Here is a 22,825-nt window from a genome sequence, read left to right on the forward strand (position 1 = left end):
ATGGGAAAATGCATATAGATGCATGTGCACATTTTGATATCTAAAATAATAAGCAATGGTATTACGAAGGTCTACAGCACTGCTGTGCTGTGTGCTTCATCTGTTGCACACCTCATGAAGAAATACCCTTGGTAATACAAAAGTTCAGCAGTCTGGGAAGGGTCTGTGCTGATGCTGGGGATCCCCAGACACCTGGGCAACGATGCCCCGCTTGTGCAAACAGGTGAGTTGCAGAACAGTCACACGTTACCACCTTCACAGCAGCGCCACCGACCTGGCAAACCGAAGGTTTACCAGCAGTGTCCTGCCGTTGCGCAAGAAACGTTCTGCACGTGCATGTTCATGGTTATTCACTGGGGCTGTTGCTGTAATTAAGCACGTACATCATTCCTTAAATCTTCCCACCTGGCTTAGGGCAGCATTATGATTGAGGGTGTACCTCCAGCTGTACCTCAGACACACAGCCAGTGTCAGTCCAAGCGTTTGGGCCACTTAGGAACAGTGCAGCTTGGGGTCTGCATCTCACCCTGCTGCTGATGCTGGAAATAATCACAGAATGGTTTGGGTTGGAAGGGACCTTAAAGATCATCCGATTCCAACCCCCTGCCATGGGCAGGGACACCTCCCACCAGCCCAGGTTGCCCAAAGCCCCATCCAGCCTGGCCTTGAGCACCTCCAGGGATGGGGCATCCACAGCTTCTCTGTGCCAGGGCCTCACCACCCTCTGGGTGAAGAATTTCCTCATAAACTCTAATGTAAATCTCCCTTCTTTTAGTTCAAAATGGAGATACCTGCTTGTTAGCGACAGGCACGTGAAGTGCTGCCATGGAAGGAGGCTCTGTGTACACAGGACTCTGGTTGCACAGCATGAAAGAGCGGATGGCTCAGCGCCTCGTAACGTGCATTCCTGCAGCAGAAATGTGCGGTTTTGATAAATACTTCACAAAACAATGTATTGAGGTTTATCTCCCCCTTCTGGAAGCCGCCTTTGCAAGCCCCAGAGGCTGCAACACACCCGTTACCTATCGAGGTGCTGCCACTCGTAACGGTACCGGGCATACACCACAGCCTGTATAACTCAGCGTATAGCCCGTATACCGCTACGACCAAGAAAAGAAGCGTTATTTTACACACAAACCAACATTTTATTGTGTCAAATCCACCGGGCTCAGCCGGGCGGGTGGTTAAAGCCTTCAGGTGGCGGTGCCTGGCAGGGTTTGGTGCCACCCCCCCTCACTCCCCCTGCAGCCCTCGGGTGCCCGGAGCGGGGCTTGAGGGGGGCGGGAGCCCCCCGGCCCCTTGCCAATGGCTGCCGGGGGCCGGCGCTGCCTTGGCCGCTCCCGCCCGGTTCCCGGCCTCCCCGGGGAGGGAGCTGGGGCTGGGAGCCGTGAAAGGCTCCATTTATCCCCTGGCCGCCTCCCTCTCGCCATGCTCCGCGCCCCGCTGCTGCTCCTGGCGCTGCTGCTGGGCTCGGGTCCCCCCCCCGGCGGCTCCGAGCCCCCCCGGGGCAAGCAGAAGGCGCTGAGGCAGCGGGAGGTGGCGGCCGAGACGGTGAGGGGGGCAAAATGGCGGGGCCGGGGGCCTGAGGTGGCGAGGGGCAGGGGGGGCGCTGAGGGAAGGAGAGCGGCTGGGTCGGGCCGGGAGAGCCCTTCGGGGGGCTTTTTGTGGAGGGGAGGCTAAGAGGGGCTTTCTGTGGAGAAGCTGAGGATAAGGGGAGCTACTCCGCGGGAATAAAGGGTGAGCCGAGGGGGGCTCCGCACGCCGTTGGGGTAGGGGCGAGAGCTGTGGAGCCGTGTAATGGCAGCAGTGGGCGCCGAGAGGAGAGGCTGCTGAGTGAGTGGTGGGCGACAGGAGCTGGCAGAAAGCAAGGAGCTGCCTTTCTGCTGCCACCGGGTACCGGGAAACCTGTGTCTGGACGTGTACTCATCCCACTTTCTGTGGAGCCTCTTGCGTGCCTCTGTGATCCCTCTGCAACCAGAAAGCCGAGTGTGTGCTGGGACTCTCCCGTCTCGGGGATAGAGAGAAAGGAGAGAGAATTTCCAGTGCCTGGAATGTGAAAAGCAGACATGAAGCGATTTCCGTGAGCCGCTGGGCTGCCATTCGCCTCCTGGAGGAAACCCACAACTTCACGTTTCTTCCAGATCACCTCACGTTTCTCCAGCAAGACCCCAAGGGCGACGTGCCGAAACACCACCAGGAGTAAAGCTGCTTCCCTTGCACGCCGTCACCCCTTCATTTTCTTGTGTGAAGAACGAGGAATGTGCACACGTGGAGGAGCTCGGGGTCTGTGCCTGAGTGGCTTTAGGGCCGCTGATTTGGGGCATTTCTCTTGCTTCCAGCTTTCGGGCACGGCAGATGGAGCAGCACAGCATGGGTGGGAGCTTCAGCGCCAGCTCCACGCCGAGCGCCTCAGGAGCAGGATGAAGGCAGGAGCGAGATGGGAGCTGCTGCTCCTGCGGGCGTTTTCTTTTTAATAGATGCTTTATGCACTCAGGAAAGCATGAGCAATACTCGATTTGGCAAGCGCAGGCGGATCTGGTTGGACTGGAGACCAAAGCCGAGGCAATTCCTTTCGCTCACATCATATTTTTTTTTTTTCCTCAAGATGCTCTCGCTATGAAGATTGACGGCTCCATCCCGGCCTCTGAGCCGGGCCTGCCCCCTCGTGGGAGAACGGCAGCAAGAGCAGAAAGTCCAGGCTGTATGAAACGGGAATGCCTTTGCCTAATCCTCGTGATCCTTAGGCTGACACGTACTTTGCCCAGCCATCTGCCTTTTTGTTGAATGCCACCTTCATGATTCAGTCATCGTGCTGCTCCACTGCTGTTCGCCAGCACTGCGTCCTTTGGTGACAGCAGTGAGGAAATCCCAGCGCTCATTACTCTAGGGCTCATCTTTCTCCTTACTTCAGCCCCTCCTGTACCTTCTGATTGTAAACACGGAGTGACTGCAGCCAAGCCTGCGATGACCAGCACAGTCATCCATGCACAGTCCATGCATTTCACCAAAGCACAGAAAAAAATATCAGTAAACCCCAGAAGAGCAAAGCTCCCCAAGAGGCAAAGGAGAAGGGATGGGGAGCATGAGGTTCCTTCGGGGCCGACAGCTTGCAGGAGGGGCACGGTGATACGACCTGCTCCTTCTCTAGGGGGCTAAAAGGGGCTGAACAGGCATCGGTACTATATGGGGCAGAGCCGACCAGGGAGCTGTCAGCTCCCCAGGGAGGGAAAGGTGCCCCGTGCTGCGTTAACAGCCTGCCCAAACAGGGTGAAGCCAAATCTCTAAAGGTATGAAGGCAACGTGTGCTAGTATGCAGCCTGGGACAGCAGCATTTGCCTTTTCCAATATCATAGTGTTGAGGGATTGTGAGCATGCCACCATTTCGTGCATGTGCTTCCACTGCTGTGCATGGGAAGCCGGGGATCAGGTTTTGGCAGCGTGCAGCTGCCCAAACCCCTGCCATCACCAACGTGCTTCCTGTTGCATGTGGCACGGAGCAGAGCAACGCCTAGCAGGGCTCTTACAACTCAACTGATCTTTTTTGTTTCTGCATTTGAAGGTTTTCAACCTTCTGATGTTTTTCTATCAGGGTTTTTAATCCTTCGACTAGGATGATTTCTATTTTTAAGTTTGATTATCATTTCATAAAATAATTGGAGTCTTAATTTACAGCAAATTCTGCTGGCATTGCTTATCTTTTAAATTTCATTTTTCCTGCCTTTTCATCTCCTGGAACCATTTTCTAGATGATCCAGAAATAACCCATTAGCTTGTCACAAGGTATTTTGAATTTTTGTTGTTGTTTGATTAACTTGGCTATACTCTGAGTTAATGGATGGTGTCAGCAAGCTCTGCTCTGTCTTTCAGTACAATGGCATGTGCTTACAAGGCCCCAGCGGTGTTCCTGGACGGGATGGAAACCCAGGAACCAACGGGATCCCTGGGACACCGGGAATCCCAGGACGGGATGGGCTGAAGGGAGAAAAGGGAGAGTGCATGCGAGAGAGCGTCGAGGAGTCCTGGACACCCAACTTCAAGCAGTGTTCGTGGAGTGCACTTAATTACGGCATAGATCTTGGGAAAATAGCAGTAAGTTAATGTTACTTTGCCAACTCAGGCAGTACCACAGCAGTTTTAAAGTCTGACATTATGAGCAACGTAGCACAAATAGTACAGATTTCCTGTTGGAGCCTTTTTCGACACATAAGGGTAAACTTCTCAGAGGTTATTTCAGATCCATCTCAACTGTGTTTATCAGCAGTGTGCCTGGTTGTTAATTTCCATAATAATGTTTCAGAATGATGGAGCTGGTATAAGTAGTTTTTAGCTATTACTCCAAAGAGGACCAACATTGTTCAGGAGCAGACTGAAGTGTTGTCCAGATTAACCAAAAAGTTCTGTCCACCACAGCAGACAAAGTACAAAACTTTCAAAAACAATGGTTCAGGGGTAGAAGAGGGGAAGAAATCCCACCTCCCAGTTCCTAGCTCCCAATATGAGCGATGAAGCAGTGCCCAGATTGTTTGGACTAATTGAGCTCCGACTGTTGTGGCTGGAATGAGAACCAACTTATCCAGGAGTTCTGATTTCTGAGGCAGAAATTGCACTGTCCACTTACACAAGGACTTGAGTGCAGCTTTCAGACAGTTCATATCCCCTTCCATAAATCCCAGAAGGTTACTAGGTCACCAACTTAACAGCAGGTTTGTCTAAATAAAGTTAAGAATTTCCATAATTCCCCTTCTCCATTATCAGCTACGAGGTGCTGTTTCTGATTAGCATCATATACTATTGGCTTTTTTTTTTTTTTCTAAAGGGAAAGGAATAAAAATATCGTCCAAAAAATACTGAAAGCAATTCTAGGGAGTAGGTTCAAAATCAGAGTGTGCTACCAAAGCTTTTTTGTCCCTCTTAGGAATGTACGTTTACGAAGATGCGCTCAAACAGCGCGCTGCGAGTTCTCTTCAGCGGATCGCTTCGGCTAAAATGCAAAAATGCCTGCTGTCAGCGCTGGTACTTCACTTTCAATGGAGCGGAATGTGCTGGGCCACTTCCTATTGAAGCCATAATATATTTAGATCAAGGAAGTCCAGAACTGAATTCTACTATTAATATACACCGAACTTCGTCAGGTATGTATGCCAAGGCTGCACCAACAGCAATGGGTTACAGGTCAGTAGCAAATTTAGTTAATAAATGCATCTTAGTTAATAAACAAATTAAATGCATCTCAGTTAAAATAAATGCATCTTAGGAAGAGGGGCCTAGAGTGAAGTTGATACCTCTTGCTGGTTGATACTTACACTGAGAATTATTTATAAAACCAAAAGAGTTGCATTTATTTTTTACTGCTATGGTTTTAACAGCATTGCACCAGAGGTTTAAGCTGTATTTTGCTCTCAGTTTAGAGCAGAGCCAGAGTATCATGAAGCCAGCAGCCCAGCTCTTTGCAAGAGGCACTTGTCTTCCCTGTAGTATTTCATGACTGAATGAAATCTCACATCTGTGGGTATGATAGATTTTCATCCCCCCAGGGGTAGAACACACTTGTTTTCATTAACCCACCTCCAATTAGCAGTGCTTGGGGAAAAAAGAAAGGTGATAAAAGGGAACTTTTGCAGTGCTGCTCCAGGTACAGCTGTGGGCCTGCCCCACCGACTCTGTCACTGCAAAAATGGTGGCTGGATGGGATTGAAGCCATATCGCTGCTGCCAGTTTGTAAATCTGGACATGTAAAGAAGCAGATAGACTCCTATTTTGCATCTAGAGAATTGCTTTCCCCCAGCTTCATGTACTGTAACAGACATCAGTGAGAAGCATGGATAAAGGTAGCACACACCTCTGAAACCTGCATTGCCAACTCTCTAAGCAATACCCAGGTTTTATTTCTAAAAATGCTACTTAGATTTAACTAAATAGCATGAACTTGCAATGAACTGTCATTAAGTACTTGTGTCCACTGCCAGTTCCAAAATACAGTGTGCTGAGGTAACGTGGGTTTTGTCTTTAACCAGTGGAAGGTCTGTGTGAGGGGATCAACGCCGGCTTGGTGGACATTGCCATCTGGGTCGGGACTTGCGCCGATTATCCAAGGGGAGATGCTTCTACTGGATGGAATTCAGTCTCCCGTATCATCATTGAAGAATTGCCAAAATAACCCTACCTTTTTGTAATCTCTATTTGTATTTTGTACAATTTTCTAGACAAATTACAGAGTTGGATGCAAGTTTTTGACTAAAAGGCACCAAACTCTTTCTCTCGTAGTGTTTGTCTACCTTTTTTTTTGCACATTGCAGAGGTTTTTTTTATAATAATCATTTTAGGATATAAATATAAAAAACCTTCATTAACTTTTATAATTCCTTTTTTTGATATATGAAAATATACCAACACTATTTTAGGAGTTAACTGTAATTTTTTTGTATCAAATAAATAAGACCTTTTACAAAAAAAAAATCCAGGCTATTTTATTAGTCAGCAAACTGTTCCAGGTATTTGACACAGCATTATAATACACAATTCTTTTCTTTAGAACACTTCTAAGTTCCAACCTTGGCTTTAGTCTGTGAAACACATACCCAACACCTACTCCTATGAATGTGAACGAGGAATCGGATGCTCTGCTATGTCTTATATCTCTCTACAAACTTCTTGTGACCGTCACCTGTCAGTCTTTACACCTGATGACTGGTGTTAAATATGTTCTGAAAAAATAAGTAAAAAGGAAATATCCAAGTTTTCCTTCCTTATGTCCTCTGCTGGAGACTAGATTTCAGTGCAAACATTTATTATTGATCTCCACTGTCATCATGCAAAACCTGAGTAATTTTACAGTTACAAAACTTAGGTTTTGCCAATAAATAATTCTGAATTTAGCCTGTCAGATATATACAATCACTTTGGTGTTAAAGCTAGATACATTGTTTGGAAGATGCAGAAATAAAGCAGGCTGAAAAGCCTTGGCTTTCCAAAAAGTGTACTGCTAAACTGAAAGACTGATGTTGCAGATATTTGAATGCAGCCTCCAGACTGGACAAGAAGTAATGAGGAGTGACAACATTGACCATGGCACATCTTCTACCTGGTGCAGTGTTAACAGAAACATTTTAGAGTACTCTCTTCCAAATACATACTCAAGTCTTAAAAACAAACAAACAAAAAAGTCCAGAGTCTAAGGGTAAATATTAGCCACGTCAGATTGCAAAATCAATTGCATATTAATGAAATAAAAAAAAAAGCATGTATAACATGCAGAAATACACCCTGTTCAGAAACTAAAAGGAAAAGCATTACATCTGAGATAATTTATTTTAGCTTTCTAATACAAAATCCAGTTTTTTCTTCTGAGCTGGTTATAAGATTTTCCCAAGGCATGTCTCAAAGTGACAGCTCATCTGCAGCTTTGTTAAAATGCTATAGGAACACAGCTGCAGCTAGGAGAGCATTCAGGTTCTCCTTACTGCAAGCTTACACGTGATACTGCTGCAAGCCAGCAAGCTGCACAGCTGGCATTTATGTCTCTGAAGAACTGCCGCTGTTTTTGTTGGCTGGCAAGAGGGGTTTTAGGGCATATGAACACAAACTAGTTACTGTGAGCTAAACTATGGTGGGAATTTAGCGGATGTCAGTTAGCATACAGTCACTGATTGTGTACACGCTTGGAGACTGGCTTTACGCTTACCCTGGATCACACGTACCCCGCTCTGAGTCTAAACATGCTCATCTAGGGCGGTCAGTGCACAACTTTTATTATTTTCGTACGGTTTATTCCTATGTCTTCACAATGTATTTTGAATCCTGAATACTAGAAAACACAAACCCAAGTAAAAACACTTCCAAAGAAAGGCAAAAGTAGCTGATAGGGCTCTATGCTGAATTTGCATGGTAAACTTCTAGTAAATTTGCTCTTCGGTTAGATGTACATGGCAGCTTTTATAATTACACAAACAAACAAAAATAACATATAATGGTCACATGCCATTTCAGATGAGATAGCTTAATGTATTATCAGCTGTAACAGTAGAAAGGAAGGATGGGATTAGGGAGGAAAAGGAGTAAATTATTAAAAAAGTTAAGCATACACAAAGCATGATGTAGCAATAGTATCAAGAGAAACAAACAACAGGAATTGAGATTCAAAATACTAAGCAGTTTCTGTAGTTCCAAACTTAAAGGTTAAACCAATTCCCTAATTTCTGCTTCTGGTTAGTCTTGTGTTAAACAGGAAACTTCTCTAAGAGATTATTCAAGTGCTTTGCTGAACAGTATTCTCTGTTCCTTATGAAACTGAGTATTTCCCCACCTGCTGAATAACCTTTGCTAATTTATTTCCTCCTCAGTTAAGTGCTACTTTCTAGATATTTATTCATACATTTATAATAATAGCAGGAGGCAGATGCTATGCTTGGTAACGTGCTTCCGTAATGAAGAACTAAAAAAGAAAAAAACACCTAGGTTTCCAAAAAGTACGTATCCTTGACAGCAACTATGGCCATAAAAATAAGCACTGGGATTCAAATTTACTGAGATGTACTGTAATTTTGCTTACTATTGTGTTAGCAATTGGTATATTCTTAGTCATTTCCTGAGACTAAGTCAGAAGGCATTAACGACTTTAAAAAAAAAGTCCTGTGCACAGTATTTTTAGACTACCTATGGATTTTTTCAAAGAATATTATTCAAAATGAGTAGTCATATTTGCTGTTAAAGTTGCTTGAAAACTGCATAACTATGGAATCACTAGGAAAACCCATATATATATATATATATATATTTTTTTTTTTTTAAGTAAGCCTACTTTCAAATATTCATTTACTTAGTAATATTTGGTCAGATGCATCAGTGACAGAGACGGAACATCTTGGTCAGAGTGGGGAGGGAAGAGAGAGAAAACCAATGAAGTAAGTTGCCAGCAATGCACACAACAGACTTTGGTTTGGTATTAAAACAAGCCAACAACCACACCGCAAAGTCTGTCTTGGTATGACTCAAGAGCTGGATTTCAATTGGCAATTACTCAAAACCAGGAATGGACAGCTGACTGTTTTACAAAACATTTGAGTTTCCAAACTGCACCCCACTGAGACAGCCTTTTTGTGTTGGATGAGCGATGGAATGTGGAGCACTCCATAATCTAAAACCTGACAGATAACAGAGATGGATTCAGAAAACACTGCTGTAAACAAATACATACGTATTTTCTCCATGAGGCTCTGATAAAGATTTGAGGACGTTCTGATGGATTCCAGAGTTGCTTTTATATGAAGTTTTCTGCAGTACAATCTGACCAACTGTTATCTTGCAACTTGTCACAACAGATTAGTCCATTACTCCAGGCAGGCCAGGATGAATTGAATTGTTGCACAGCTGCCTTCACCCAGTCACAATGCTACTTCACAGTTGCAGACATTTGTTCCAGGCAGACACTGCTCATTCAGAGGGGAGAGAAATGTAGCAAGGCAGGAACTCTCAGCAGAAGAGATGCGGGCAGGGTTTTAATATCTCCAGGTTCTTTCCTCAAAATATTAAATCAATTCACAGTGTCAAAATAGACTGCTGAAGTAAATCTCTCCCAGATCATAAATATATATATAAAAAGGGATAGATTCCTTCTGAACACAAGCTTATACCTTTAATTATTTTCTTTTCTAAAACCAAGTAAAAAACTAGACACATTTTCATAAACTACAAAAGTAATGCAGCAAGCAGGAGTCACTCTGATCACATTGGGGATAATTCCTTTGTAAAATCCATGAATTCCTTCTTTCCTTTAAAGACACAGAAAAAAAATACTTTTAATTAATACATTTTAATAGAAATCAGACATAAAACAAAGCCTGTTGCTTTTCTCTTGCTCTCTCACTGAGGGAAATGTACTTCAGATTAGGAATAACAAGTTCAGAATAATTTCTTACTGAAATGTTTACAGAGTCAAAATATATCAAATCTTAACCCTTCACTTTCCCTTCTGTTAGAAAGTTTTGAAGACTTCTAATTTCAGCTTCCTATTCTCTAGTTTCATATGGACCTAGGATACCCAGAGTGATGAGTAGTCAAAGCAGATCCTGGAAAGTGCTTGCGTGTGGTTTATACCTCTCTTCTGAGTGCTCTAGGTTGCATTTGTGTCTCATGAGTGGGCCCAAAATGTCTGCACACATTCATGCTTTGTAAGAACTAGTAAGCCTTCCTGTAAACTGCAGGCTACTGCAGGGACATCAGCATGAGCAGCCCTAGCTAGCTCACATCCTCCTGCTATGAATTTGGATCAGCCACAACTCCCACCAGCCCAACTCTTTTGTTGTATATGATGACCTCAAGCAGTTCAAATGAGACTTGTTAAAAAGTCCCCAAAGACTCTCAACTCAATGGTGTGTTTTTAAGCCTTGCTAGTCTCTAAGCAAAATTTGTGGGGAAGAGAATAAGGAGGCAGAATAAACAACAGAAGTGTGCGGGCTAGCACTGGCCCTCTCCTCTCTCTTCCTTTGTCCGTAGAATCTAGCTATTATTAGTGGCACAGCCCACAAAACGGCTTCATACAGATAACCAGACAGCATGGAAGCAAGTAAACGCGATGCATCTGTAAGACTCACTTTCCAAGACATGAGCTTTTAATGCTGCGTGCCTACCTCCATGTCCTGCGGATCACATCAAACACACCAGAATATGTATTGTGCTGATCTTGGAGACGAGCTCGTACAACTTGATAGGGATAAGTTGCTGACACAGCAAATATTTTGGATACAGCTGCCATCGTTATGTATTCTGCAGTGTTCTAAAAAACAAAACAAAACAAAACACAACAGGTTTGCCTTAACTATGGTTTAAAATAGCCAATTTCCCCAAATCTTGTTTGATTTTAAAATTTTAAACTAAACAACAGATTTTTTTTCCCTTTGCAATGAACTCATTTCAAAAATTGGCAATGTTACAGAGCACAGAGAGTGCCTTACGTAATTCATTGTAAAATGCTTGTTGTGCTCGCTCATTCTTATCAAATGAAACTCTTCTAGAAATCTTTCAGGTGTTCCAAAACTAGCAATACCTCTGCCCAATTTGCACCTGACTAGTTTTATAGGTAGGTATTTAGGAAGACTTCCTATGATTCCACATAGAAAGACTATTTTCAAAAAACATTCCTTCCCCTAAAATTCTCAAACCACTTGCCAAAATAACCCGATTTCCCTACAGAAAAAAACAGCAGCAACCAGTTGTTTGTTCCTAAAGTGAAAAATCATATTTCCTTATAGATTTTATATTTTAACTAATGCATCAATATGTTGTAAACTTGGTCGTTCTATGACCCAGAATGTCACGTCACAACATATTTTTGTTCTCAATAATCTTACCAATTTTGTATCTGATCCTCTGTTTCTATACTTGTTGTATCTCAATTTCAAATCTTCATACGCCATGAATTGAAGTGCTCCATGTGAAGTTCCAAACAGACCAGGCACAAATCCCTAAAAAAGGGGATAAACCCAGGTTGAAAAGCAATCCACAAGAACCATACGACTCGACAGAGTTCAGTTCATACACATTATATATCCACCATTCCTTTAAAAATTGTGACTGCACAGCTCTGGCTGTACTGTATGTTTCAAAACCCACACTTTGTTGGTATTCATCGGGGTGGGCACTCAAAGTATAATGTATGTTACATTTCTTGAGATGACGTACAGGCTAAGACATCAAATGAGGAAGATAAATAAAGCAAGTGGACTCCACCTAACAGAGCACAAGCACAGGTCTCAAAAAGCTGGTAATGTGGATGAGGATTATAAAAATATGATCAAGCTGATTTGCAAATCAAACTGGCAGGGACTGGCAGTAAGCTGTTAAATTCCCACCTGAGACCAATAAGGCAATTACAGAAGCTGGGGTCTCAGTGAGGAAGGCTACTAGAAGCAGAGGTACAAAAACTCTTGTGATCAAGTCCTGGAGACAGATATGTACACGTGTTTATATATATTTATATACACATAAATGTTTATAGATATGAATCTATAATATATTTACACACTTGCACAGTAGAAAGCTGAAGCGCACAGATGGAAAGGTAACTCATATGAGGTCTTATGGATGATTTACATTAAAAAAATAAATCTATAATTCAATTTGAGAGCATTCCTCACCCTGCTCCAAACATATCCCAAAGCAACCCAGCAGAACAAACTGCAAGAACAAAGTCATAACAGCAGTCTACGAAATGTTGCCCAGCTGTAAGGGGCAGTAAGGGACAGTAGGAATGTGACATGGAAATTTACAGAAACTTTCAAAAAAGTTGAAGTGAAGGAGGAAAACGGATCTTCTGAAGTGTCTGTAGAAGAAAGAGAAGGCAGGAGTAGCTCAGTTGGAAATGAACTGACAGCTGCGTGCGTTCTCAGAAGTTCTGATTCTCTTGTTAGAGAGTTGGTCACTTACACTGGAAAAATACAAATAAGTGGGGAATAGTCATCCTGGCAGCAAATGACTTATAGGAGCCAAAAGCTTGCTGAAAACTGTTGCAAGGAGAAAATTATAACAGTAAATGATCAAAACACGGCTAAAAATGACTCGAGGAATCAAAACTTCTCAAAAAATAGTGGTATTGAACAGCTTTACCTTCTCTTCCATGAATTCAGGAAAGACAGAGGAATATGAAAAGATGTGTCCAGACAAAAAACTCTGTCTTAGACTAAACTGGAAGACCAAAACGTTGAATACTGACAGATCAATAAACTACTAAGACCCTGGAGCAGAAGAGAAGGAATCCTGGTAGGAGTCTACTGAAATGTCTACTGTGTAACAGGACAAAAAGAAATTAATTCACAAACTCCTACCTTTCAGAAAAAAAAAAAGAAAAAAGAAAAAAGAAAACAACAGCAGGAATAAAAAGCACACTGAGTCTCTATCACTTGAGGATTAACTCTCTGGAAGCTATGGATTTCTTAAATTCAAGATAATATAGTCATTCAGAAAGTGATTTTTAGGATCTCTCTGTAATAAAAAAGTATTAATTTATTCTCACTGTAGAAAACAATGGTCATAAATTAATCGTCAGTGACCACGAACTGATCAAGTGAATTAAGGACTAGCTGAAGTCCCCAGTTCACAACCACCAACCTTGAAAAAATAGTTCCCTAAATATGGACAAGTGGAATTAAACCAAAACCCTCCATTTTGTCAACTGTGAGCATAATTGCAGAATTTTATGGAGTTTGATGCTATAACACATGGGAAAGGACAACTTAGGTTTTCAGAAATCCTCAATCAGAAAGAAAATTAGGCAGTAATATAAAAAAGTAACAGGAGGAACAGACAAAAATATATGCATTACTGAAAGTATCAAATAAAAAGTTATCTGGGTCAGCAGAACCATGAACAGTATGAAATGCTTTAGTGATAGCAGGGAAAATCTTCACTAACATATGCCCATTACTAGACAGTGAAAAAGTTATGAGACAGAGGAAACAATTGCTTTGTACTAGGAAAGAATTACAATGATGTATTTATATCATAGGAGAATGAGGTAATATTTTCCCCCCTAATGAGAGAAGAATGTTAAACAACATTTAAGAGTGCTAAACTGTTAAAATTTAAGCCAGCAGACTGGATAACTTGTACCCAAGGGTCCTAAAGTATCTACTTATGAGATTTGGTAAATGAATGCCAGAACACTGCAAGTCTTCTTGTGATGGGGAAAACTTCCAAACACTGAAGGACTTTTAGTGTTGAGCCAGTATTAGAAGATGCAATAAGGACAAATGAGACAACTATCTGCCAGTCAACCTCAGTATAATAAGAGCTGAAACAGGGTTCTATTAATCATAAAAAAGGAGGAATCCAAGTCCACACGTTCTTAGAGAACAGTGTTTCAAAGCAAAACTGATTTCTTCTCAGTAATGAAATATCTGCCTGACAAAGTTTTGGAAAGATATTCCTACTCAATTTTCTTATTCTTGCAATTTCACGCAAATAACTTCCTTGCCATAAAACCTGATAACATTTGACATTTATTTTTCATCTACAATATGACCATAAAGATATTTTTTTTAAATCATTTCTTTATAGACATCTTGTTACTTTTTATATTCAAAACCTATCTTTAGAAGACTTTTACCATAAGAGATGCACAGGAACAATCTTTGCTTAATGAAGTTCTGCTTGAATTCCGTTTTAGAAAATTAGAATAATGGACAAAATTAAAAATGTAACTAGAGACGTACACGGTAAAGTATTTAATTCTGACCAATAAACAATGTGGAAAAAATCATACTTTAAATTTGTCTTAGAACAGCTACATGCACAGAAGATCCAGGGTAGGAGAAAAGCATTCAGTTGGTTAGAATTTCAGAAGTCACCACCAAGATGAAAAGAAACCTGGGCAAACATACAGAGGAAAGCCTATGCTGCTTAGTAAAGCAGGGAACGAGGTTCATTTGGTGACAAGGTACTCACAACACTGCCTGAAGTGTCTGAGAGAGCTCATGCCAGAACAGCCTCTGGTGTGCTTTGAGAGAATGTAGCAGATTCCCCTTGCAATCTGTGTAGCACCATCTTCATTTGGGATCTCAGCATGCCAGTGCCAGCAGTACCGGAATGCCCTGCTCTGCCAACTCGTGCAGAGAGACACTGGAAGAATGCCACTATGCCTCCCGATTCCTTCAAAGCAAAGACTGATACCATCTTTTATGTGAAAGTTACTTCTTCCCTCTCTCTCTGTCTAGAGCCCGGGGCTACACTTAAAGTCAAGACGATCAAATCCCAGTGGATTTTGCAATAGGGAAAAATAAAGAAATAGAAAGTCACTTAGCTTATAAACTTCACGTTTGCAAGGAGGAAAAGAGCACAAGCAGAAAACATAGCAAATAAAGAGAGATAAATGTCTTAAGACATTAATGGACTGGAAAAAAATACATTATCCTCAGATTACAGAAACTTGCCTATCAAAGGTGAAACTGTTGAATGGAAATGTCCAGGGTGATTGTAAAATATATTTTCACTTGGTAATGAGTGTGTAACACTACTAGGATTTTTTGTTGTTGTCAGCATACTGCATTATTATTCTCAGTCTTGATGACTCCACATTTTTTTAATCTCCTTAAACTTTCCACATTTCCCATTTATTGGGGAATTTACTGCTGTCCATTAAGCATTGCCCTAATTGCTGCCTCTATCATCACTGAAAGAGAATAAAACTGAAAATACGAGGAAAGAATCACACAAACCACCAAGAATGTTAGTTACATTCTTGATTGACATTTTCTTTAGTCAGCCACTCTACACTAGACAGCTAACAATTTCTCAAGAGCTCAGAGATACTGTATGTTTTTCCTAAAGTGCAAACTCCTACAGTCTTAAGATTATTTTAAAATGTTTGGTCTCTCCTGCCTTAGACTTGAAGAGAAACATATAGCACTTAACATGGTGATGGTTGCATGACATTCAACTTCATTAGGCAAAATCATTTTCAGAACTCAGATCTCCAACAGATCTACTGGGTATCTTCAACTTGCATGACCCCAAAGTGGTGGGTTTATTTTTCAGCTTGGAGTGCAGCAAAGCAGCTCCGACCCTGGTCATCTGGGGGACTGAAGTCAAAGGACAAAGCCTATGGATGGAGGGTGGGGAAGATCACTGACTAGATGATTACTGGGATGACAGGAGAAAGAAAGGCTCCTATTTCTGTTTTTAAATCCAGGCCAAGTTCAAGCAGCACAAATTATCAGGGAAGCCATCTTCAGACGAACTACAGTTTAGCTAACACTACTTAACACAGATAACAGACAGCTTTGATCCTTAATAGAAAGACTAGTGCATCCTAACATTACTAAACTTGTGCCAGAAAGGACTAAAAAGAATTGCTCAGAACATCAACAGCATCTTGTGCAACAGAGAGCAAGATATGGAATTGCTTAGAGAACACCACCATGCTTTGGAAAGCTAATCTCAAATGCACCAGAAGGAAACAACTTCCAGATTTTATTTCCAACTTGCAGTGGCATTTTCCTTATCTGCTCCAAGGAGCTCTTTCTGAAATTAATGTTAAGAGGAGAAAGACATTCATCTGCATTACAGCTCCTGCAACACAGGGTGATTGATAAAACTTCAACCCTTGAGTTTTAAACCAAGTGAGAAGAAGAAAAAAAAAAGTGAACAAAAGCAGAAAATGGAATAAGGCTACTGTATGGATACTGTAAAAAAGCCACCTGAAGACATACCTTCTTCCCCAGTATAGAAAAGGTTGAGAGAATCCTGATGTTAAATGGAAGTTAATCGGTGTGAATGGTTATATAGGTCAATCAGGACCAATCTAGGTTACCTTCTTTTCAGAACAGCTAATTAAGCAGGTAATTTGCTCCTTCAAAGGAATTACCTGGTTTAACTACCCACTTGCAGACTAATGTTACAAAAAAAGGGTCTAGTGCTAAAAGTAACGCATACTACATACATGAAGAATCTGAAAAGTAACTCAATGGAAAGAAATCCTAACAGAGAATTAAGAAACAGAAGAAATTAAAACTTAGTTACGTGAAACAAAGCAGACATCCAGGCAGGCAAATCAGAAATTGTGACAATTTCAACTAGGAATGAGTATGAAGTGTTTTGTTCCTGGTGTCAGAATTTGATATTCATCAGCATGTGGCATCAGCATGTCTTTAGCATACAGGACTGTATTTTTCACTGCTAATAAACAAAGTTAATGTTCAGTAATCAGGACAATTCCTAAGAGATAGTGTTCTTGTTCTATAGCCTTACTTGCAAGAAAAGAGCCAGACTGAACTAAAGTAGGTTTCTTCACACCTTCTAGGCACTGATGAACGCATCGTGATGTCATGGCCTGAAGGAAGGGGGAAGCAAAAAGTCCAAATCCAGTTGCCATCTGTTTCCCTAAATTAAACGGAACAAGAACCCGCACATATGCAGACCATTTTGAGAAGTCTGTAAATTTTATGCATCTAGAGATGACAGATTACAGACCTGAATAACTAGGGGGCAAACGAGCACTGGTGAAATCATCCATTGTAGAAGAAAAAATTAGCAAGTACTTTAGTCATATGTTACGTTGTACAAGGTGTCAGAAAGACAGGGATAAGAGATGAAATGGAAAAAGTCACTAGCAGCAACATAGATCACACTATTGCTGCTCTCTTATCCAAATCCTAGTTTGGGGGAGACTCAAAAAATTAAAAAAAATAGCTTGTAGTTTACTCTCATTTCAGTATTTTCAGAAGACGGCTTAAACATAAAGCTTACACTTCAGTGATTTCCTACATTTAATAACGTAGTTGCTTTTCTGAAGTTTAAGCCTTTTTGCTTGATCTTTGCTTTGACTCATAGAATAAAAATAAGCTAATACAAAAAAAAGACATACAAATTGTGGTGTTTTTTTTTTTTTTTGTAGACAAGCATTTGCAAACCTGACAATGCTATTGAGGGGTGCCAGCCAGCCCTGATGTTTTGAATTTTATTACCTTGTACAAGCCACGTATGCCCTCTGTCTTGTATATCTTTATAAGAGCATCGAACATTCCTCTGTATTGCCGCTTTGATGGATCAACACCAGCATCGTATTGTAATACAAGTCGCGTCTTCGTTACCCATATCGGGTTCGTAATGCAGAGAGTCATGGCTCCTGAGAACAGATGGAAGTTAGACTGATTGTTAAGCCCACGCCAAAGCTGGTCCCAGTTTGCTTAGTTCAGTGTAACACACGCTTCTATGATAACAAAACTACTTATCCTATGAGAGTACTCATATTACTTGAAAGAGGCAAAGTTTAGACACACCATTGTTCTCTCTTTCTGCCTTTAAAGCTCAAAACTCAGTCCAAACTTCTCCTGCTGGGGCTACGTCTATGGAGCATACACCTTTATGCACATTCACAGCACATCCCCCTTTTTCCCTCACCATTCCACACTCAGTAGTGCAATCTGTAGTAGACAGAACACAAGTATTTTCATATTGTACTCTTGACTACCTGAGTTAGTCTCCAGGCACTCAATTATTCAAAATTCAGTGGACGCCTCAGTCATAGGAAATTGACTTAATACTGACAGGTTAACACAAGCAACCTGGTGTAGCTTTAACGCATGTATAAAGTGACATTAGTATTTTTTGCATCAAAGAATATGCATTTTATTTCAACTGTAAGGAAATGCTACAACATCCTAATAAAATCTTCTCAACTACCTAGATTAAATAGTACACATAAACACGTGCAAGAAAGTAAGTCAGAAACATTGTATTAAAAGTCATGATGGTTAAAGTTGTACTTTGATTTTGGATCTATAGTTTTAAAGAAAATCTGGACCTTAGATAATGATTTCCAAGGACCTACGACCAATTTATTTATTTTATTAACTTCAACAGGCCTACTCTTTTCCAGGTCTAAACATTTAAAGTTTAATGAGTTAACAAGCTAGTAACAGCTGATTTATACAGCTATGTTTTCGGACTCAATATAGTACTAAATACAGAAAGCACTTATACATGATGAAAACAAGGTCAGAAGGGATTTTACCAACTGCTACTTCTGAGCAAAACTGAAAGGACCATAGTTAATTATCCATTTATCTCAGACATCATTAATTTATTTACAGACAATAAGTGATTGCATTTGGACTCAAACACTTACACTTGCCACCTGCAAGAAAGAACAGCATTGACACAGAAAGGCAAAGAGCAGCATATGGACAGGCTAGAAGAAAACATTAATCTTCTTTGTATTTAACTCACCAGCCTCTGCAGCTGACACCAGGTGTTCAGTTGCGCTGAGACTTTCCAGCTTCCCTTCCTTCTTGTAAGCTTTGATGGCATTATAACTGGAAAACGTAGAATGTATTTTGGTAAAGGTAAAAACAAACCTGTATCACTTTCAAAAACAAACAAACAAACAAACTCACCAACACATTCTCATTTAGCATCAGGGAAAACTTTAGCTGGTACATAACCTTTGAAAGGATTTCTAAATAAATTATCATTATTGATAATTGATTAATTGATTTCTGAATGGTGAACTCTTTCAAGTCAACTCTGGTGATACATATTTAAATTGATCAAGGACTACTGTCAGTATCAATGAGACTACATCTTGAAGCAGCTATCTATCTCAAGAATTAACTTCTTAAAGAAACACACCAGACATCCTAATTTTTATTAAAAATAACAGTGGTAGTTATCTATTTTCTGTTTCCAATGAGCTTTCATCTCTTGATCCAGTTTCCAGTGTTTGTGGTTTTAAAAGCGTCACTAGGAGCTGAACAGTCGATAGGAGCTCACAGCAGAGCTTGAGGACTGAAGTCCAACAAAAGCATAATCTGCACAACTGGCAAGTGAGCTTTGCATAGGAATACCAAATAACCTCTCTAAAAATGTTTCAATTAACAGGGAACAGCAGTAAAGCAGGTCAGTTACAGACCAAATAAAGTAGAACATATTGAATATTAAAAATAGTCTTTATAAGCAAAGGACATTAACAAAACCAATGAAAGAACTGTTAGCAGAATTATTAAAAAGCAGCTCAATATTCAGCTTTAGTAGGAAACTATCATGTCCTTTACTTTTTAACATGCCAGTGTAGGTGCTTAATTTCCATGAGGCTTTAAGCACAGTTTATTTGAGCTTTTAGAGGACTCTTTACGAGTGATGTCACCATCTCTCAAGTTCCTTAGTGTTTTCACAGCATCAAGGGGAATGCACTGTACTCGACAAACTAACATGTCTCTGACTCAAACTGCTTGTGTTCTGAAACAGCAAACCGTAATGACGGGTAATGGACCTGGACGTACTAAAAGAATCACAAGTTTATAAGCCATTTAGCACTTTTTTTTTCTGTATACCCTCCCAGAGCAGATGGAGTTTATATACGATCGTTAAATTGCACAAGATCTGACATATTTTAGAGCTCTACTTACAAGAAAAAGTAAAGTCCCCAGGAAGCTCCTGCTCCCAGCATGTTGGGAGTTACCCCTTGGTATAAGCCTCGTAGTCCTTCATGCTTCCAGACGGTGGTCATGCAGTGGAGAATCCCATTGTATTTTGGCCTCAGCTCCAATCCATCACTCACTGTGAAAAAAAGAAATTGCAGTGAAAAAAACTTTCCAGAAGCATGAAATTCAGCTGTGTGAAAGCCACCCCAGCAGTTCACAGCCTCCAAACAAAGATGCAAGTGAACATAAAAGCCTAACTAATCAGCTGTATTTTAAAGGTATGCAGAAGCTGGGGTTTACAACTTCAGTAAACCTAGACTTAAAGAACTTTAAAAAAGAAAAAAATAAAAATAACTTTCAAGCTCTGCAAGAAGAAAATTTCCATCAATCTGACAAGACTAGGTGCACTAATGTGCAGTTTTGGTGAGCAGAAATTCTTTGCATCCTTTCTTTTTAGAGCCCCAAGGATTTCACATAATATTTCAAGTGCTACGCGTGGGCTCTTTGACAACAGGTTTCTACAAGGAGTTTGGTAACCCCCTCATATAAGAGTTTGTAACTTAAATCTTTTTCTTTTGAATGTTCTCTGTAGACCCGAGTATCTTCAGTTAGTCATGTCCTATTGATTCCAAAGTCAGTTTTTACCAGAATTCTCAAAGGTTATTTCCATCATCAATTCTTATGTGCTACTTTGTTTCTCATTGAATTGATTTGCATGAAAACACCAAAGTGCACGCTTTCACCCAATAACCAAACAGCTGTCCAAATATTCAGGAAATCATCAACAAGACAAAGAATGCCCAAGTCTTTGTTTGATAGATTGATTTTAGAATACAGCTTTCATACAACTTAAAGCAGTAGCTACCATTGTTCCTGTCATAACAGCAAGACAGTTTGTTGGTTACTGACAACAACCTCAATTATTCTAGGATGCCAGTACAGCAGGCACTTTCATTCTTCATATAGACAAAAGGTTAGACCGAAACATTACATATGATTAATCATGAAGTTTCACAGTCAATACAGTTTCTGTATCCCTACCAGGACACAATGGTAATCATTAATTTCAGGTGTTTTCCGTTCAGTGCCATATTCATTCTCCTTTGATCTTCATGTACAGTGCTGTATGTTGTGAGACTTCAGAACTAAGGATAAAATGATTTTTTCTGAGTATATTGTGCCAAGTCCTCTACATCTTAACAATCACTCAAAACTAGAACATAAATTAAATGCTGGAATGAGCACTGCTAGACCTTTCCATTTATCTTTTTTTCCCATGCTGACATTAAATCAGGTTTATAAGCACATTAAACAAGGTGGAAAATCAGAGACATGAATGCAAGTCTGTCAATGATGCTACCAAAGATCTTTATAACACTGATTTTTGGTCTCAGCTCTTACTTCCTGGTTGAAGACAAAGTATGGGGATCATCATTTGCAAACCAAAGAAGCATGTGAAATGATCCCTTTCTCTCTGTACCTTCTGACTGAAAAGCTAGCTGGGGCTATAGTTAACACTGGAGTGCCAACAAATAACTCAGGTCTTGTTCAAACACTTCTCAGTGTGGCCTCCAGCAATGGAAGGACAGAGCTGTGAACCACTCACACGCAGCAGGGACGGAGAGCTTCCATCCTGAAGTGACACCTAAACTCAAAGCACTTCACCATGTTATTCTCTCCTGTGCCACAAGGTGCGATAGCTGGGTATCACCAACCAACACAAGAGCTATGCTGTTAAAATGTGGACTTCAGATCTCAATGACTCGGAACAAGCTTTTGGGGAAAAAAAAACCATCAGTCTTAGTGAGTCCAAGCAAAACTTAACAGTTGGAAACCAGGAAAAGAACTGAAACCATCACATAAAAGCATAAATCAATTCTGGTTGGAAGTGGCCTCCAGAGGTCATCTAATACAATCGATCCCCTGCTCAAAACACATCTAATTAGATCAGGCTCATCAGGACACGTCCAGTCAGTTCTTGAACATTTCCAAAGCTGAAAAGATTACAGCACGAACAACCTCTTATAGCATTTGACTACTTTCATAGTTTAAAAAAAAAGAGTTTTTCTTAGTAGCTAACTGGAATTTTCTATGTTCCAGCTTGTGCCTGTTCCCTCTATCCCTATCATTTACTCCAAGAAGAACCTGGCTTCACCTTTTCCATGTCTTTCGATGATACAGACTGCAATAATGCCTCCCTTCAGCCTTCTCTCCTGGAGCCTGGCCTGCTCCTGTCTGTCCCTGCGCCACGCACTCAGCACCTCGTCCAGCCTGGTGGCCTCCCCTGGCATCACTCCAGCATCCCAATGCCGTCCCTGAACTGGTGAACCCCAGACTGGACACAGTGCTTCAGGCATCCTAGAAATGCCTGAAAAAGGCAAAGGGAGCGCTTCTGCTGGCTGCACCCTCCTAACGCAGCCCGGGATGTGACCGCGCTGTGAGGCAGGAGAGGCTATTTAAACCCAACTGCGCAAAAAGCCTGCTGAAAAACCTAAGGCGTTAGGTTTTTAAGACTTTTACTCACTAGTTCAGAATTTATTTGTGATACCCATTTAAGACATCGACCCCAAAATACAGCAAACCTTCTATAAAAGACAAGACACGAGGCCAACCATCGCTACGGTTGAAAACCTGCACGAAGGCGAACTTTGAACGCCGGCTGCCTCCGCGTGCCCCCCCACCCCTGCAGCCCCCCTGCACCCCCCTGCAGCCCCCCTGTCCCCCCCCGTCCCCACCTGCGAAGCGGATCTTGACCAGGTCCAGCGGGTGCAGCACCAGCGTGGACACGACGCCGCCGCTCAGCCCGGCGGCCAGGCTCTCCAGCTGCACGTGGCGCAGCACCGAGCGCACCGGCACCCCCGTGGGGCCCCCGGCGGCGGCGGGGCTCTGGGCTCCCGGCGCTGCGCTCATCGCCC

The 22,825-nt window shown here is 41.5% G+C and overlaps 2 protein-coding genes across 3 annotated transcripts; one reads left to right on the top strand and one right to left on the bottom strand.

Annotated features, from left to right (window-relative positions):
• The first annotated feature begins 1,391 nt into the window (after positions 1 to 1,391).
• Positions 1,392 to 6,401, top strand: CTHRC1 (collagen triple helix repeat containing 1). The gene is made up of 4 exons (XM_082753381.1): positions 1,392 to 1,551; positions 3,868 to 4,089; positions 4,916 to 5,132; positions 6,015 to 6,401. The coding sequence occupies exons 1-4, from the start codon at positions 1,429 to 1,431 to the stop codon at positions 6,155 to 6,157; spliced, it is 705 nt and encodes a 234-aa protein (XP_082609507.1). The 5' UTR covers positions 1,392 to 1,428; the 3' UTR covers positions 6,158 to 6,401.
• Positions 6,402 to 6,473: 72 nt separating this feature from the next.
• SLC25A32 (solute carrier family 25 member 32) lies at positions 6,474 to 22,820 on the bottom strand (the record flags this gene model as incomplete). 2 transcript variants are annotated; one of them, XR_014316918.1, is made up of 8 exons in its annotated part: positions 6,474 to 7,081; positions 9,194 to 9,767; positions 10,626 to 10,771; positions 11,346 to 11,459; positions 17,454 to 17,614; positions 18,718 to 18,803; positions 19,896 to 20,046; positions 22,646 to 22,820. XR_014316918.1 is itself a non-coding variant. In XM_082753380.1 (7 exons), the coding sequence occupies 7 exons, from the start codon at positions 22,818 to 22,820 to the stop codon at positions 9,632 to 9,634; spliced, it is 969 nt and encodes a 322-aa protein (XP_082609506.1). In that variant the 3' UTR covers positions 8,752 to 9,631. The 2 variants fall into 2 exon arrangements, 1 of the variants encoding a protein (XP_082609506.1); XM_082753380.1 differs by lacking the exon at positions 6,474 to 7,081 and having other exon boundaries at positions 8,752 to 9,767.
• Positions 22,821 to 22,825: the final 5 nt, after the last annotated feature.

The sequence above is a fragment of the Aythya marila genome (genome assembly GCF_965140915.1).
Source record: "Aythya marila genome assembly, chromosome: 2".
Taxonomy (NCBI): Eukaryota; Metazoa; Chordata; class Aves; order Anseriformes; family Anatidae; genus Aythya; species Aythya marila.